General features: G+C 49.7%; 1 protein-coding gene and 1 long non-coding RNA gene across 2 annotated transcripts in view; one reads left to right on the top strand and one right to left on the bottom strand.

The window, feature by feature from the left end:
- Positions 1-2,164: 2,164 nt before the first annotated feature.
- LOC146076027 (uncharacterized) lies at positions 2,165-5,398 on the bottom strand. The gene is made up of 2 exons (XR_014473681.1): positions 5,166-5,398; positions 2,165-2,437 (listed from the first exon to the last, which is right to left on the bottom strand). It is a non-coding gene; the product is annotated as an uncharacterized LOC146076027 (long non-coding RNA).
- Positions 5,399-5,618: 220 nt separating this feature from the next.
- The window catches only part of INCA1 (inhibitor of CDK, cyclin A1 interacting protein 1), a 46,774-nt gene continuing 33,933 nt past the window's right edge, over positions 5,619-18,459 (top strand). Inside the window, exons 1-2 of the mRNA XM_083185796.1 lie at positions 5,619-5,638; positions 16,725-16,790. Coding sequence (XP_083041922.1) covers positions 16,753-16,790 — 38 coding nt within the window. The 5' untranslated portion in view covers positions 5,619-5,638; positions 16,725-16,752. The remainder of the gene's footprint in view (positions 5,639-16,724; positions 16,791-18,459) is intronic.

Below are 18,459 nucleotides of genomic sequence, written 5' to 3'. Positions count from 1 at the left end.
CAGTGATATCACTGGATATTAGTGAAGGGATAGTAGTGTTCCCTCTAGAAATGAGGGCGGGCAGGGCGCCGCTGCACGGGGGCAGCGCAAGGGGGGCGGACCGGACCCGCCGACGTCACAATTGTGAGAGGTCCCGGGCCGCGACGTCACGAAAGGAGGCGGGCCCGGCACGCCAAAGTTACCGTGCTGCCGGGGAAGCGCTGGGAATCGCCGTATAAGGCGGCGCTGCGCTTCCCCTTGCACACAACCAGGGCAGGCACCACGCTGTTTTAGCAGGGCGCTGCTAGCCGGGCAGGGCGCATTTTGCCCTGTAAAAATCGGGCAGGGCGCAGCGCCCCGCTAAAACAGCCTAGCGGGAACACTAGATAGGCCGCGCACAGTGATGTCACTGGATATTAGTGAAGGGATAGGTCGCGAACAGTGATGTCACTGGATATTAGTGAAGGGATAGGTCGCGAACAGTGATGTCACTGGATATTAGTGAAGGGATAGGCCGCGCACAGTGATGTCACTGGATATTAGTGAAGGGATAGGCCGCGCACAGTGATGTCACTGGTTATTAGTGTAGGGATAGGCCGCGCACAGTGATGTCACTGGTTATTAGTGTAGGGATAGGCCGCGCACAGTGATGTCACTGGATATTAGTGAAGGGATAGGTCGCGCACAGTGATGTCACTGGATATTAGTGAAGGGATAGGCCGCGCACAGTGATGTCACTGGTTATTAGTGTAGGGATAGGCCGCGCACAGTGATGTCACTGGTTATTAGTGTAGGGATAGGCCGCGCACAGTGATGTCACTGGTTATTAGTGAAGGGATAGGCCGCGCACAGTGATGTCACTGGTTATTAGTGAAGGGATAGGCCGCGCACAGTGATGTCACTGGTTATTAGTGAAGGGATAGGCCGCGCACAGTGTTGTCACTGGTTATTAGTGAAGGGATAGGCCGCGCACAGTTATGTCACTGGTTATTAGTGAAGGGATAGGCCGCGCACAGTGTTGTCACTGGTTATTAGTGAAGGGATAGGCCGCGCACAGTGATGTCACTTGTTATTAGTGAAGGGATAGGCCGCGGACAGTGTTGTCACTGGTTATTAGTGAAGGGATAGGCCGCGCACAGTGTTGTCACTGGTTATTAGTGAAGGGATAGGCCGCGCACAGTGTTGTCACTGGTTATTAGTGAAGGGATAGGCCGCACACAGTGATGTCACTTGGTATTAGTAAAGGGATAGGCCGCGCACAGTGTTGTCACTGGTTATTAGTAAAGGGATAGGCCGCGCACAGTGATGTCACTGGTTGTTAGTGAAGGGATAGGCCGCGCACAGTGATGTCACTGGTTATTAGTGAAGGGATAGGCCGCGCACAGTGTTGTCACTGGTTATTAGTGAAGGGATAGGCCGCGCACAGTGTTGTCACTGGTTATTAGTGAAGGGATAGGCCGCGCACAGTGTTGTCACTGGTTATTAGTAAAGGGATAGGCCGCGCACAGTGATGTCACTGGTTGTTAGTGAAGGGATAGGCCGCACACAGTGATGTCACTGGTTATTAGTGAAGGGATAGGCCGAGCACAGTGTTGTCACTGGTTATTAGTGAAGGGATAGGCCGTGCACAGTGTTGTCACTGGTTGTTAGTGAAGGGATAGGCCGCGCACAGTGTTGTCACTGGTTATTAGTAAAGGGATAGGCCGCGCACAGTGATGTCACTGGTTGTTAGTGAAGGGATAGGCCGCACACAGTGATGTCACTGGTTATTAGTGAAGGGATAGGCCGAGCACAGTGTTGTCACTGTTTATTAGTGAAGGGATAGGCCGTGCACAGTGTTGTCACTGGTTGTTAGTGAAGGGATAAGCTATGCATCACAAATACATTTGATTTGCGCACAAAATGGCAGTCAAACAGAGACATGCAGTAAGTGTTCTGTACTTCTTACCCTTTTATCTAAGTTCTGTCAGTCCATCAGATTATCCCAGGCAGCACGTTACATAAACTAGACTGCTACAGTAACCAGGTTCCGGGGACACCTTGTATAAGATTCCTCAGAGGCGGGCGATCTAGCAAATGCCAGACTACGATGGCTACCAGAGGGGCTGATTAGGCTATAAGGTTCCTTCTAGGACAGGAACTAACTGTGAGGAGAGGCTAGCCGATAATCCAGGCGTCAGGGAAATATATACAACCAGCGAGGATCCTTTATTCTTCTGTTACATTAGGACAAATGGGATTTTCCAACACACATGAGACAAATGAGCCAGGTCCTGCTAGTTCTGTCCACCATCCTTCAGCACATCCCGGCCACCGATCACACTCCTGCACCCAGGGGTAATTCAGAGGGTTCTGTTATATTATAATAAGCGCTATAAATCCAGGCAGTCTCTCCCGATGTAGCTGCTATCACCATGTGTGCTGTCAGATGGGAGAATGGGGCTTCAGTCCTTACAATCTGGAGGAGAGAGAAGAGATGTCAGAACAGCACACTCCGGGAACAGATCGCTGCACCAGCAACCGGCACGAATTCTGTGTGCAACAATCTCCCGCATCTACACTTTGGGGATGTCTTACTAACTGACCAATCTCTACCTGCCAAAGTCTTCCAGGACCCAGGAATACAGTGTCCAGAGCAGGGACGGTGTAATGTTAGCATTACTTCCACAAAGCACTGAGTCATTGGTTTGATTCCCACCATGGCCCTAACTGTGTGGAGTTTGTATATTCTCTCCTTGCTTGCATGGTGTTCCTTGAAGTACTCCAGTTTCCAACAAACTCTTGGTTTCCAACAAAAAGTAACCCTAGAATGATTCTGTGTGTGTACATGTGGTAGGGAATATAGATTGTAAGCTCCCCTGGGGCAGGGACTGATGCGAGTGTTCAAATATTCTCTGTAGAGCGATGCAGAATAAATATTAGCGCTCCTTACACCCAGGTATAGTGTGGTGGGAGGGCGAGGGACTAGTGATCCCTACACTAATGCTGGGTACACACCAAAACGATTTGCATACGATCCGATCCCCTCTGTATTCAGATGAATGGATCTTTTACAGATCCTACCTGCAGCAGGTAGGATCGGATTCGGATCCGATTCAGATCCAACCAAACGAATTTGACCAAATCTGCATCCAATCAGTCTGAATTGAATCCAGATTGATGGGATTGTGCCAAAATCGTTTTGGTGTGTACCCAGCATAAGGTATATATTGCAAGAGGGGAAGCATTGATCCCTACACCTGGGTATACAATGTACTAGAGCTGGGGTAGCCAATGCCAGTCCTCGAGAGCTACTAACAGTGCATGTTTTCCAGATCTCATCACAGAATCACAAGTGAAGTAATTAGCTCCCCCTTTGGATCATTTAAAATGTGTCAGTAAGTAATGATTACATCTGTGCAGCAGCTAGGTTGCCTGGAAAACGTGAACTGTTGGTAGCTCTCGAGGACTGGAGTTGGCTGCCACTGTACTAGAAAATAGAAGTGCTCCCTATACCCGGGTATATGGGGATAGTTGCGCCCCCTACACCCGGGTATACAGTGTATGGAGGATAGTAGCGCCCCCTACACCCGGGTATACAGTGTATGTAGGATAGTAGCGCCCCCTACACCCGGGTACACAGTGTATGGAGGATAGTAGCGCCCCCTACACCCGGGTACACAGTGTATGGAGGATAGTAGCGCCCCCTACACCCGGGTACACAGTGTATGGAGGATAGTAGCGCCCCCTACACCTGGGTACACAGTGTATGGGTATAGTAGCGCCCCCTACACCCGGGTATACAGTGTATGGGGACAGTAGCGCCCCCTACACCCGGGTATACAGTGTATGGGGACAGTAGCGCCCCCTACACCCGGGTATACAGTGTATGGGGACAGTAGCGCCCCCTACACCCGGGTATACAGTGTACAGGGGACAGTAGCGCCCCCTACACCCGGGTATACAGTGTACAGGGGACAGTAGCGCCCCCTACACCCGGGTATACAGTGTACAGGGGACAGTAGCGCCCCCTACACCCGGGTATACAGTGTATAGGGGATAGTAGTGCTCTCTACACCCGGGTATAAAGTACATAGGGGATAGTAGAGCCCCCTACACCCGGGTATACGGTATAAAGGGGATAGTAGTGCTCTCTATAGTGGGGTATATAGTGTAAGGAGACAGTAGAGCCCCCTACACCCGGATATACGGGGTATTCGGTTATAGTAGAGCACCCTACACCCGGGTATATAGTGTATGGGGACAGTAGCGCCCCCTACACCCGGGTATACAGTGTATGAGGGGATTGTAGCGCCCCCTACACCCGGGTATATGGGGTATGGGGACAGTAGCACCCACTACACCCGGGTATATGGGGTATTAGGAGACAGTAGCGCCCCCCTACAGCCAGGAATACAGGGTATTAGGGGACAGTAGCGCCCCCTACAGCCGGGTATACGGGGTATTAGGGGACAGTAGCGCCCTCTACACCCGAATATACAGTGTATGGGGACAGTAGCGCCCCCTACACCTGGGTATACAGTGTATGGGGGATAGTAGTGCTCTCTACACCCGGGTATACAGTATATAAGGAATAGTAGTGCTCTCTACACCCGGGTATACAGTATATAGGGGATAGTAGAGCCCCCTACACCCGGGTATACGGTATATAGGGGATAGTAGTGCTCTCTACACCGGGGTATATAGTGTAAGGGGACAGTAGAGCCCCCTACACCCGGATATACGGGGTATTCGGTTATAGTAGAGCACCCTACACCCGGGTATATAGTGTATGGGGACAGTAGCGCCCCCTACACCCGGGTATACAGTGTATGAGGGGATTGTAGCGCCCCCTACACCCGGGTATACGGGGTATGGGGACAGTAGCACCCCCTACACCCGGGTATATGGGGTATTAGGAGACAGTAGCGCCCCCTACAGCCGGGAATACGGGGTATTAGGGGACAGCAGCGCCCCCCTACAGCCGGGTATACGGGGTATTAGGGGACAGTAGCGCCCCCTACACCCGAGTATACAGTGTATGGGGACAGTAGCGCCCCCTACAGCCGAGTATATGGGGTATTAGGGGACAGTAGCTCCCTCTACACCCGGGTATGCAGTGTACAGGGGACAGTAGCGCCCCCTACACCCGGGTATATGGGGTATTAGGGGACAGTAGCGTCCCCCACAGCCGGGTACACACGTACCGTTGCTGGGTCCGGACACGGAGCCTTGGACCCTCTGCCGGGACTTAGGGCCTCCACTTGATCTTGGGCCCGGCGGCTCCACCTCGTCTCATCAGCTGCTTAACCCGGCGGGAGCCGCCATCACCGAGCCGGGAACCCCCGCCCAGTGACCGACGTCATCACGTAGCCGCCCCGAGAGGTCACGCCTAGAACGCTTTATCTCGGGACGTCAGTCATACTGATAACCCCGCCCACTGCTGCGTCACCCGCCACTCACTTTAAGAGCCCCGCCCACTGTAGAATCGCCTGTCACTCACCCGTTGAGCCCCGCCTAACCAACGTCACCTGTCACTCAACTATATGTCCCCGCCCAGCGGTGCGTCATCATCCGTCAGTCAAAATAAGGCGGGAGAACGCGAGGAGAAGAAGATAAGGTGGTGGTGACGGCGGCGAGGAGAGGACGGAACACGGTGTGAGGAGGCCGGGGACAGGGTGTGAGGAGAGGGGACAGGGTGAGAGGGGAGGCCGGGGACAGGGTGAGAGGGGAGGCCGGGGACAGGGTGTGAGGAGAGGGGAGGCCGGGGACAGAACAGGGTGTGAGGAGACCAGGGAGAGGGGAGGCCGGGGACAGAACAGGGTGTGAGGAGACCAGGGAGGCTGGGAACAGGACAGGGTGTGAGGAGACCAGGGAGAGGGGAGGCTGGGAACAGGACAGGGTGTGAGGAGACCAGGGAGAGGGGAGGCTGGGAACAGGACAGGGTGTGAGGAGACCAGGGAGAGGGGAGGCCGGGGACAGAACAGGGTGTGAGGAGACCAGGGAGAGGGGAGGCTGGGAACAGGACAGGGTGTGAGGAGACCAGGGCGAGGGTGTAAGGAGGTGTGCCGGACGGCGCCCCGACAGTCATTACTCCGACGTCGGAATCCCGACTGCTCCCTCGTGGGGGTCCACGACCCCCATAGAGGGAGAATAAAATAGGTGGCGAGCGCAGCTCGTCACCGTGCCCGCAGCGTGGCGAGCCCACAAGGGGCTTCATTGCGCTCCCCCTGCTGTGCAGTCGGGATTCTGACGTCTGACTAATGTCGGAATCCCGACTGTTGGGAAAATATACCACACCCGTAAGGAGAGTGGAGGCTGGGGACAGGGTGTGAGGAGACCAGGGAGAGGGGAGGCCGGGGACAGGGTGTGAGGAGACCAGGGAGAGGGGAGGCCGGGGACAGGGTGTGAGGAGACCAGGGAGAGGGGAGGCCGGGGACAGGGTGTGAGGAGACCAGGGAGAGGGGAGGCCGGGGACAGGGTGTGAGGAGACCAGGGAGAGGGGAGGCCGGGGACAGGGTGTGAGGAGACCAGGGAGAGGACAGGGTGTAAGGAGAGGGGAGGCCGGAGACAGGGTGTTAGGAGAGGGGAGGCCGGGGATATGGTGTGAGGAGAGGGGAGGCCGGGGACAGAACAGGGTGTAAGAAGACCAGGCAGAGGACAGGGAGAGGGGAGGCCGAGGATAGGGTGTGAGGAGAGGGGATGCCAGGGACAGGGTATGAGGAGAGCGGAGGCCGGGGTGTGAGGAGAGGCTGAGGAGAGGACAGGGTGTAAGAAGAACAGGGAGAGGGGATGCCGGGGACAGGACAGGGTGTGAGGAGACCAGGGAGAGGCTGGGGAGAGGACAGGGTGTAAGAAGAACAGGGAGACGGGAGGCTGGGGACAGAGTGTGAGGAGAGGGGAGGCCGGAGACAGGGTGTGAGGGGAGGCCGGGGACAGGGTGTAAGAAGACCAGGCAGAGGACAGGGTGTGAGGAGAGGGGAGGCCGAGGATAGGGTGTGAGTAGAGGGGATGCCAGGGACAGGGTATGAGGAAAGGGGAGGCCAGGGTGTGAGGAGACCAGGGAGAGGACAGGGTGTGAAGAGAGGGGAGGTTGGGGACAGGACAGGGTGTAAGAAGACCAGGGAGAGGACAAGGTGTGAGGAGAGGACAGGGTATAAGAAGAACAGGGAGGGGGATGCCGGGGACAGGACAGGGTGTGAGGAGAGGCTGGGGAGAGGACAGGGTGTAAGAAGAACAGGGAGAGGGGAGGCTGGGGACAGGGTGTGAGGGGAGGCCGGGGATAGGGTGTGAGGAGAGGGGAGGCCGGAGACAGGGTGTGAGGAGAGGGGAGGCCGGAGACAGGGTGTGAGGAGAGGGGAGGCCGGAGACAGGGTGTGAGGAGAGGGGAGGCCGGGGATAGGGTGTGAGAAGAGGGGAGGCCAGGGACAGAACTGGGTGTAAGAAGACCAGGTAGAGGACAGGGTGTGAGGAGAGGGGAGGCCGAGGATAGGGTGTGAGGAGAGGGGATGCCAGGGACAGGGTATGAGGAGAGGGGAGGCTGGGGTGTGAGGAGACCAGGGAGAGGACAGGGTGTAAGAAGAACATGGAGAAGGGATGCCGGGGACAGGACAGGGTGTTAGGAGACCAGAGAGAGGACAGGGTGTGAGGAGAGGAGAGGCTGGGGAGAGGACAGGGTGAGGGGATGCCGGGGACAGGACAGGGTGTGAGGAGACCAGGGAGAGGACAGGGTGTGAGGAGAGGACAGGGTGTAAGAAGAACAGGGAGAGGGGATGCCGGGGACAGGACAGGGTGTGAGGGGAGGCCGGGGACAGGACAGGGTGTGAGGAGACCAGGGAGAGGGCAGGGTGTGAGGAGAGGCTGGGGAGAGGACAGGGTGTAAGAAGAACAGGGAGAGGGGAGGCTGGGGACAGGGTGTGAGGAGATGGGGTGTGGAGGCCGGGGGATTAGCCCCATAGATTTAGTCACACACAATATACGTGTTGCGTATAAATTTAATCATCAGTCTTCTGATGCGTCCTAGTCATAAGGGACCTTTCGCCATCTCACACTGCATGGCGTTTTGAGGCTATAGGACACATTTCAGCTGCAGTGCAGTTCATCTATGTTCATATTCAGATCATACCCCTGCTGTAACGCAGAAGATCACTTTCTCCAAGAAATCTATTTTAGAGGCATATTGCACCTTAAATCAGGTTTTCATTTGACCAAAGTTCTTTGGCTACCTGAGACTTCTCTACACGTCTTCCTTGCGCTGGATGCCTTGTCTGCAGGGGTGGCTGCTATTTTGTCTCTGCAAACTTCCGGAATCTTCATTCTGGCAGGTTCTTTTCTTGCAAAGCATCCTGCTGTGAAGGACTATGGAATGGGGTTATTTAGACCTGATTGTTGGGCTGCATCGCCCAACCAGAGTGAAATCCTGCCTTATGCTAAGCTCATGCATGCGTACTACGAGACATATGAATGCGCAAAGAATCAATATCTGCCCAAATGTGGTTCTCAAGGCTCCCTAACAGTACTGGTTTTAAGTATGTCCATGCTTAAAATGTTTAATAAAAAGACTCCAAAACAATATTTTTTTGCTCTCAGAATTAACTCACCTTACATTCAACTCAACTTTTCTATAGCTGATCACCCACAGTCATCTGGAGAGATGGATAAGATCTGAAGACCTTCCTAAGAATTATAACCCCTTTTAGATTGCAATGCAGGTTTGGATCTGTGATAACGATCTTCACATTAAACCCAGGTTGCCCGTTATACAGAGGGACGCCCTGGGTTTAACCCTTCTTAAAACCTGGGTCGAATTTAAAGCTTTGGTGCTTTCACAATGCACCTCGACCTAGGTCGACACATCAGAAACCTGGCAATTATCAGGGTCCAAGATGTGAAAGAGGAATTCTTGTGTCATACAGTTTAGATTGTAAGGATCGGTTGCTCTGGGCAGAATTTGGACAAAATACCCATTACGATGAGATCACTTCTTCCGATACTTCTGTGCCATAGTGGATATAGTTGAGCACGATTTCTAAAATGGTGACGGATGTGAATGTTCACATATTCTCTGTGAAGCGCTGTGGAATATGTGTTCGCTATATAAACAACAATCAATAAAATCTTCATCACAGATTGTTTTAGGACCTTTTTTTGGGTATATTTTTCTTTACTTGACCTAAACAGATGAACTAGTCCTAATTTTATAGCCATAGAGTGTGTTTGTATTAGAGATGTGCAGGTTCAGATTTACCTAGATCCCGTTATTGGCGATCAACCGTCACATGTTTTGGTTAGCCAATAAGATCCCGATTCTGGAATCCGATTAAATACGAACCTGCACATCTCTAGTTTATATAATGAAAACTTACATCTTCTAGTTCTATTATGCTATGAAATACAACATAGATTACAGTAACAGAACTCTCTGCAGTTGTTCCCAAACGGAGTGCCTTGGAACACTAAAGTGTCATGGAACTTTTGCAGGGGTGACACGGGTTGGTGGTCCAGGAACAATTCAAATGAACTATTGTGACAAGGAATCACATACAATGGAGCAGTTGAAGTCTTGGTCTTTATTTTTATAGCCGGTGGACAAAATACCTTGTAAATCAGCTCGGTAAGAATGGTTGCAGCATACAGGTGTCACAGCAAAGTACAAACACTTCAGGAAGCTTCAGTGGTCCCTACGGTAGCTCACAACCTGGGCAGCTAATCCACCATCAAGAGCCTTTTCCTTCTGCCCGGGTAACTCTTATATCAGGAGAACACAGGTGCTGCTTAATCAGCCCAAATCAATTCGGAAACCTGGACTGGATCAATTTTCCTGCTGCTGATCTAAAATCTGGTCTGGATCTTCCACAATACTTTCATTTAGAAATATGCTGTGTCTACCATGCTATACACAATGTAAACCAGTGCTGGTGGCTGCCAAACAATAAAATGTGTCTCTTACCACATAAACTAAAATATGACCTATTAGCACAATTTACTTAATTTCATAATTGTTCTCAATAAAAGCTTGTGGCCTGAGGGTGCCTTGAAACAAAATTCAGAATTTCTAGGGTGCAGTTATTGCAAACCACTGCCATAGTGGATGTTTCGGCTTGCAAGAGGAAAAAGGAGCACACTTGCAACTTCTTGACAAACCCAGGGAAGGGTGACCGGTAATTGCTATGTAGGCAAATTCGCAAGTCTGAAGATTTCAAAATTGCAAGTGTCAAGTAGGCGTTTTGTGTTTGGAGAAAAAAAGGAGACAATAGACATCTGTAAAATTGTTCTGTTCGCTGTGTGGTTATAAAGGAGCAAATTTAATCACATTCAAGTCCATTTTGCTTTTTAGCACGCATGCTCCGTGAACAAGGGCCTGATTCTGGATCACATGCAAAAGCAAATTCTCTTATGGACAAAACCTTGTGCACTGCAGGTGGGGCAGATGTAACGTGCAGAGAGAGTTAGATTTGGGTGGGGTTTGTATTTGAAACTAAAATCTATATTGCAGTGTAAAAATAAAGCAGCCAGTATTTACTTTGCACAGAAACAAAATAACTCACGCAAATCTAGCTCTGCACTTGCAGTGCACATGGTTTTGTCCATTAGAGAGAGAATTTACGGTACTTGTGTAGTTTCACGGCACCAGCACGCGCCCGCTCTAGCTTTGAATCCTGGCAGCTTGCCAAACTGCCTTACACCAGCACGCGCCCGCTCTTTCTAGCTTTGAATTCTGGCAGTTCGCCAGCTGCCTTGTGTAGTTTCACAGCGCCAGCTTGAACTACGTTGTCAGCGTAGTGACTCCGCGCAACCCCAGCGCTGACAGGTCATTGTGGCACCTGTAGTTCCACAGAGAAATATACAGCCCGGCACAGGGGGCGTCTAAAGTAGCTACACCGGGCTGCCTTCTCTAAGCTACGTTAGGGGTGTCTAAAATGTAGACACTAAATTTAGATGCTAAAAAGTCTAAATTTAGAGTCCCTGAAAATCGCTAAGAAGGGTCCATCTAGATTTAGATGCTAAAGCGTCTAAATCGAGAATCCCTGCAAACTGCTAAGAAGGGTGCACCTAAATTTAGACGCTAAAGTGTCTAAATTAGACTCTCTGCAAAACGCTAAGAAGGGTCCATCTAACTTTAGATGCTAAAACGTCTAAATGTAGTTGGGTATAGGGGTGCAGTGTGCAAAACACTATTAAACCTGTTCACAATGACACTAGTCGACCATCCCGAAGCGTGGCGAGCACACGCGGTACGCGTCCTCCTGACCTTTTCATACCCCCACTATCCACGTCGGTGTGGAGTTGATTTTATAGTGTGGTGAGCCACCGAGCCCGAAGCATGGCGAGGGGATGCGGATTACTTCACATGTATTCCGCGGGGCTCACTGCGCTCGCCACGCTTCGGGGACGCTGCGCTCGCCACACTTTATAAAATCAACTCCACGCTGACATGATTAGAGGGGGTATGAAAAGGTATGACTTTGTCTACTTGGGGGAGCAGGGTCAGCGCATGCAGGATGCGCTTAAAGGGGTCCTCTGCACCTACGCTCTACGAGTCCAGGTGATGACGCGCGGTCCCCCTTTCGCGCTTATTGCGCCATTTGCACGATCCCCATATTCTTTCGATATTTTGGGTGTGAACCCCGGTGGCCGGATCCACGAAGTGGTACCGGTGGTTCACCCTGGCGTGCTGGTACCCAGCCTGCTCCAACTGCTGCGTGTTATACGCCCTCCAGCAGTCACTGTAGATAGTGGTACCCGGTTCCACGTGTGTCTCAATGGCAGCCATTAGCGTGCTGGCATCACGCCTCTGCACTGCCGTGATAAAGCACTGGTCTGTCTCCCTCGAGATGCCCCCGAAAACCCACAACCCACTGCTGGGGCAGCATGCGGCCGACGTGGCTCTTTCGCTGGACGTAGAGGCTCTCGTCCACCTCCGCGATGGTGCCTGGGCCACCAATGCAGGCCTCCCGCATCAAATTATTGTACATGACGGTCGTCTTCTGCGGAATGCCCAGGTGACGCTCGCAGAACCAGATGCTGGTCAGCTCTTCAGCCCAGAAGTACACGAAGCGGCTCAGGGTGACAAATGTCAGATGACACCCACTGAACCACTGCGCTGACCTGACACTGACCTTTTTTACAGCAGCTGTGGATATGGCAGCGCCACATCCGCTCCCTCACACTCAGCCTCATGGGGTGACCATTGGGGCAGGTCTGGGTGTGTGGCAGAAATTGGTGGCCCTGCAGGAATGCCACCGCCTCCTCCTCCGTCTGGGGCAGAGAGAAGATAGTCAGGTTCGCCATCATGTACGTCATTCTCTCACACAATCCTACAGCTGACTGCGTACCGCTCTGATTGACTACGTTACGCTGTCCGCGGAGACAGTGTACACTGCCTCCGACAGGGACGCTACTACGCTCTCTCCGACTACAGGGAGGCTACGCTGACTAAGGTGGTCGCGGGAACACAATAACTGCAGCTAAAAACACTACCCCACGCTCAGGTAACTAACGTAGCTTAGAGAAGTAAGGCAGTTTGGCAAGCTGCCAGGATTCAAAGCTAGAGCAGGCGCCGTGAAACTACACAAGTACCGAATTTACTTTTGCAAGTGAACCAGAATCAGGCTACAAGTGCATGCAAGTACGGATGATTTAGAGTTATACGCATCTGTACTTCTGACTTAATGGATATTTACACGTGATAAGTGTAGGTGCCATTGCAAGCTATGCTGAATTGATCGTATGCAGAGATCCATATGCAGATATTTGTTGCACCACTTATGGTGCAAATGTTCCCTGCTTTTTCCAGTGAATCAAATAGGAGCTGTAATAGCCAAACGGGGCTGTGAGCAGTAACCCAGCCCCCATAAAATTTGGGTGCCGAACGGGGTCCCGACAGTCATTTACCCGACGTCGGGATCCCGACTGTTAAAACAACGACAGGCGGGTTGCCGACGGCCATAACCCCCATAGAGGGAGATAAGAATAGGTAGTGAGCCACCGTGCCCGCAGCGTGGTGAGCGCAGTGAGCCCGCAAGGGGCGTTGTTGCGCTCTCCCCGCTGTCTGAGTCCGGCCAGTCGGGATCCCGACGTCGGGCTAATGACTGTTGGGATCCCAACTGTCGGAACCCTGTACCACACCCATACAATGTAGTACTCTCCGCACATGGGGAGATTAGGGCAGCTCAGGAGCATAGTAGTCGCTGTGGGGCATCTTCATATCAACAGGCCCAACGTAGTGTAGGGCTACAACATAACTAAGCAGGCAGCTGTGGTGACGACTTGTCACTAGACCAAATACCAGTAGAAAATACAGGTGCCTTAGACAATGTCCTAACGGGACATCTGAGAGGAAACAATTGGCCAATCAAACGCTGAGTGCAAATTATATAAAGATCACCTGGAAAGCAGTAGGGAAAATATCTCTGTATAAGAACCTACAGCAGTAGATGGACAAGAAGGAGAATGAGCATTATTTCCTGTTAATGACATTAATCTTATAATCTGTTAACCTCTGGTTGTAAATGTCTTGTACAGGTTGCAGAAACTTCCACGTTTACGGACACTATACGGAATTAAGATGATAAGTGGAAAAGGAATTAAGCTAATCTTTTAGGAGCATTACATACAACTACAGCTTCAACAAGTCCCTATACTACCTGCACGTCACCGATTTATAGATAAACGTTTTGACGTCTAAATGCTGCAAATCAGAACATCTCTTGCTTCTGCTGATTACAGAACATTGCTCACCACATCTGGAAGAGCCTGAAGTTACATCATGCATATGCGTATTTTACCCTACTAGATTTCTGAAAAGATTGGCTTGGATGAAAGATTAGCATACAACTTCTGGTCCGCGATATGGTGGGAATTGCGCCATTTTGCGGAGGAGCGGCCAGTGATTAGATAGGGGTATAAATATGGGAACCCTGGACACTAATCTTTCATCCAAGCCTGATGAAGGAGAGACAGATCTCCGAAACGCATTGTTTATTGGAGGAAGATTGCGGACAGATGCACTGAAAGCACGGACACTTTATCTGCACCAGCACTTTCTTGGGGAACCAAACTCTCAGCGGTGGTGCCGGGTATAACAGCTCGGCTTCCACACTTTACCTTCTGGCATAAATCCACCGCAGCACCAATATTGGGTGAGGTCTCCTGTATATTTATGTGCAAAAGCTTTCGGTACTTGTGTACAATCACAGCTCCCACGGGTCCATCGTATAGGAAAAAATCGCATCGCATGCAATTTTTAACAGAAATGCATCCAAATGCATTGAAATTAGTATCAAACATGTTCAATGGCCCCCAAATGTCATTTTTGAGGCTGTACCACCCCCACTATCAACGCGAACCCGAAGCGTGGCGAGTGCAGCGGTACGCGTCCTACGACCTTTTCATACCCCCACTATCCACGTCGGCATGGAGTTGAGAATAGAAAGTGTGGCGAGCGCAGCGAGCCCCGTGAAGGGACACGGATACCTTCACAGGTATACGCGTCCCCTCGCGGGCTTCACAGGTGTCCGCGTCCCCTTGCGTGGCTCGCTGCGCTCGCCACGCTTCGGGCTCGGTGGCTCGCTGCGCTCGCCACACTTTCTATTCTCAAGTCCACGCCGACGTGGATAGTGGGGGTATGAAAAGGTCGTAGGACGCGTACCGCCGCCCCTCGCGGGCTCGCCACGCTTCAGGTTCGCGTTGATAGTGGGGGTGGTACAGCCTCAAAAATGACATTTGGGGGCCATTGAACATGTTTGATACTAATTTCAATGCATTTCTGTTAAAAATCGCATGCGATTTTTCAAAAAATGCAAAAAAAAAAAAAAACCTGCAAAAATCGCATGCCATCGCATGCCACTACATTTGGCATGCGATGGGAGCCGTGAAAGTACACAAGTACCAAGCTTTCAAAAAGTGTTGAAATGTCCCATGAGTTGTAATGTATTTTATCATCATATTTTTTTTTTACGTTTTGTTAAGCCTCATATGTCAAACCGTGTCTAAAAATAAACATATTTCTGTTATTTGGAACATTGTGTATCACCCTAGCGCCTATTCTTTCATATTGTCTATCTGGTTGTTCTATGTTAAGCAGTTGGTGTTTTTTCTCCTTTATATATGAAGAGGCTGCAAAGGGGGTGATCCTCTAAGTGCGCAACATTAAAAATAGCCCTTTTGGTTTATACAGGCGACACGAGTTTCAGGTACTCAGCATTTGGTGGAGGTAACGGGCAGTGTTCTAGGCAAGCCAGACTCAGCCACTGAAAACTCAAATACGATTAGAGAGCCCCCGGTGTCTTAGGGGAGCTGCTCATTCAGAGACACCATAAGTTTTCCCAGAGGTGTGATTGTGAGACCCTTCCTGCTTTAGTATGTAAGCGGCAGATGTGCGATGCCGGCAGTGTGGGTATCAATGCACAAGTTGGCGTTGTTGGCATATTAGTCTGCTGCACATAAAATCACATGTGCATGCAACTGTGCACCACTGAATCAATCCGTATCCAGGCCCTGTGACAAAAACTATCACCACGTGACGGCAATAATAGCTATTTTGAAACTGTATATTTTGGGTTTCGAGTTGGCAGCAAAAATATGTGGCCCAAATGCTTTCTGTAAAAATAAAGCCACAAAACTGCAGTTGTACACGAGCAGGCATGTTAAGAAATGTAACCTGGTGTTTAGATGTATGAAAACTCTAAGACACAAACATCATTGTCCACCTGGAAACATACATCATGTCCTATGGAAATGCGGTCATATGCTTCTAGATAATGCGTATATCATCAAGCTTCGGTAGAGTCGGCCTAGCTTGCGTCTCTGCACCCTGACTTGTAAAGCTAGAATACCAGAGGTCTGCATTTCTGTAATTGCTGCAAAAGGAGCATTCTTTGATGAAAGTAAAGTTTGAAGGACAACATTATTTTAAATAAAAATTATTATTTCTAACCTTGCCCATGTCTTGACTATATGTTCTATTCATTTTGCAACTCATTTGATAAAAGTCATGTAAAACACAAAATTGTCAGGGTGACCCCAAAATTTTGAACGGTAGTGTACTTGTTTCCCCTTGTGCTAAGAGAATCTCATTGAGGGCATTTACACTGGTCTTCAACTGGAAGCTTCATTAAATCGTACCTGTCCTCTGCTCACCAGTGTCCAGGATGCGTGACCATCAAAGGAGAAAACCGACAAGATTTTATTAGAAAGATAACATTATATGACTGGATAGAAACAATCCATACACTAGTACAATAGCCTCAGTGGTCAAAAGTCCAGAACCAGAAGAAGACAGGAGTCAGGAACCTGGAAGTCATCAAATGTTCCAGTGCTTTTAAAGCAAACATGTTTTGTAACTTGGTCCTTCGTTAATGGCTCCCAACAAGTGCCCACTCTTCTCACCTGCTGTGCCTCTAACACCTGCTAGCAATAGAGGAGGACTATGACATGTACACAGTTGTCTGGACAGCTGGGCTGGAAAAATGGGCTCTAAGAGTGAACTGGGGCTGCCTATTAAATCTGCTAAATGGTGTCTTTTTAAAGACAAGATTTGCAAGAAAATTTGGGTAATGGGGAGTCAGTACTTGTGTTAGTTGTTGTTTACTGTGACTCCTTAAAATGTAGCAGGTATAAAGAAGAGTTAATAAGAACGTTAGTATGAAGAGTTAAAGGGAACATTATTATGAAGAGTTAAAGGGAACGTTAGTATAAAGGCAACCAATGGGAGACCATTGTGTCATTGTGATAGTCAATGTTTTTGTTTTGTTTTTTCCCCGTAGAAATATTTGGAAATTTAGAATTGTGAAGATGGATGATGATTTTGAAAACTTGACTCCATTTGCAATGTAAGTTTATGACATATATACATTCGATTGTAGATAATAAAAACTTTTACATTTTTAAAAATAATTTGGGACAGTTGGACACTGGAGACTAGTGATCAGAACATGGGCAGTGGTTTCCAGAACCAGCTAGTTGTGGCTTTCAGCCCATCCCACGCTCACCAGTACTCGGTCGCCCTCAGGAAATGAGATTGCAGCTGTAGAAACATCCCAATTTGGAATAAGTGGCACAAGAGGTTTAAATGTAAGTCCACTCTTCTCAAACCTTTAAGCATAATCCCTTTTTTTTTTGCAACAGAAAATTGGAATTTTAAAAGGCTCTGAATTATTTTAGATCAATAGATTTTTTTTTTTGACGAGAGTGGTTCGAACTTACATTTGGCGTATTTGATCGATCTGACTGTCAGAAATGTTCTGGCTGTCGGGAAACCAGTGGCTTGTCGACAATGCCCCCAGAATCAACAAATTAGCATCGGTTTTGACCGTGTAGATTTCAGTTTTAAAAAGGGGTGAATTTGCGTGGACGCTGATGCATCCAGAAACGGCCTCAGTGAAGAGGTATGTGGCGATATTTCCGGCTGTTGGAAATATCAGCACACATTGAATACACCCCTAAGTGTACTAAGTTGTTAACAAACACTTCTCCATTCTGATCATGCTATACACTACGGGCCTTATTCAGTACCGTTTGCTAAGCAGCGGTGGTACTAAGCGAACTGCTACACGTTGAATGCCTGCACCCACTGCCTAATCCCCTCAATCCCATGCTTAGGGATGTACGCGAACAGATCCCCTCGCATGCGGACGAGGCGGAGAGAACTCATTCGATGGTCCCCAACCTTTGGAAATAGTCAAAACAGACTTTTATTTCAATCTTGAGTGTACTGAAGAGGGGGCGTGTGCTGACGTCATGTGACTTCAAACACCCACCAGCGGCAGGCATCATCCCATCCGCGTTCCTAAATGTAATATTTGCTGAAGGTGTTTGCACAGGGGTGGGCTGCACATGCGCAGTCCCCAAAGATACTGATTCACCCGTAAATTTATTCCTAAAATTCACAACTGGAGTTGAAAGATGCATCAGTATTATGTAAGTGGTGCCTTAATGTCAGAGTCGTTGCTGGTGTACAGGTAAGGGACTGAGTTCGGGGACTTGTGGCTTGTGGCATTGTATTAAGTGCCGGCACTATGTGAATTATAAATAGGGTGGATCAATAAGTACCTGTGTTAGAAGACAGGTGATGTTGCTGAGGAAAGTTGGTATTACTAACGTGTACTACCATCTTTCAAACCATGCCATACCAAATTTCAGATTGATTCACAGGTTATTTTTTTTTCCCACCACAACAATGCACCAGCTCCCTCATCTGGAATAGTTGCAGCCAAATTGCATGAATTGCGCTATGAATTGTTGCCGCATCCACCGTACTCGCCCAACTTTAGGTCATTGGTACGACCTCACCTAGAGTACTGTGTTCAGTTCTGGAGGCCATATCTCCAGAAGGATATAAATACATTAGAGACTGTACAAAGAAGAGCAACTAAAATGGTGCATGGCCTACATCACAAAACGTACCAGGAAAGACTAAAAGATCTTAATATGTATACTTTAGAGCAGAGAAGGGAAAGGGGGGACATGATAGAAACTTTCACATATATCAAGGGTTTTAAC

The sequence above is a fragment of the Crinia signifera genome, chromosome 4 (assembly GCF_055691185.1).
Source record: "Crinia signifera chromosome 4, ASM5569118v1, whole genome shotgun sequence".
NCBI classification, from domain to species: domain Eukaryota; kingdom Metazoa; phylum Chordata; class Amphibia; order Anura; family Myobatrachidae; genus Crinia; species Crinia signifera.
Note: the sequence above shows the minus strand (reverse complement) of the source record. Positions and strands in the feature narration are given on the sequence as shown.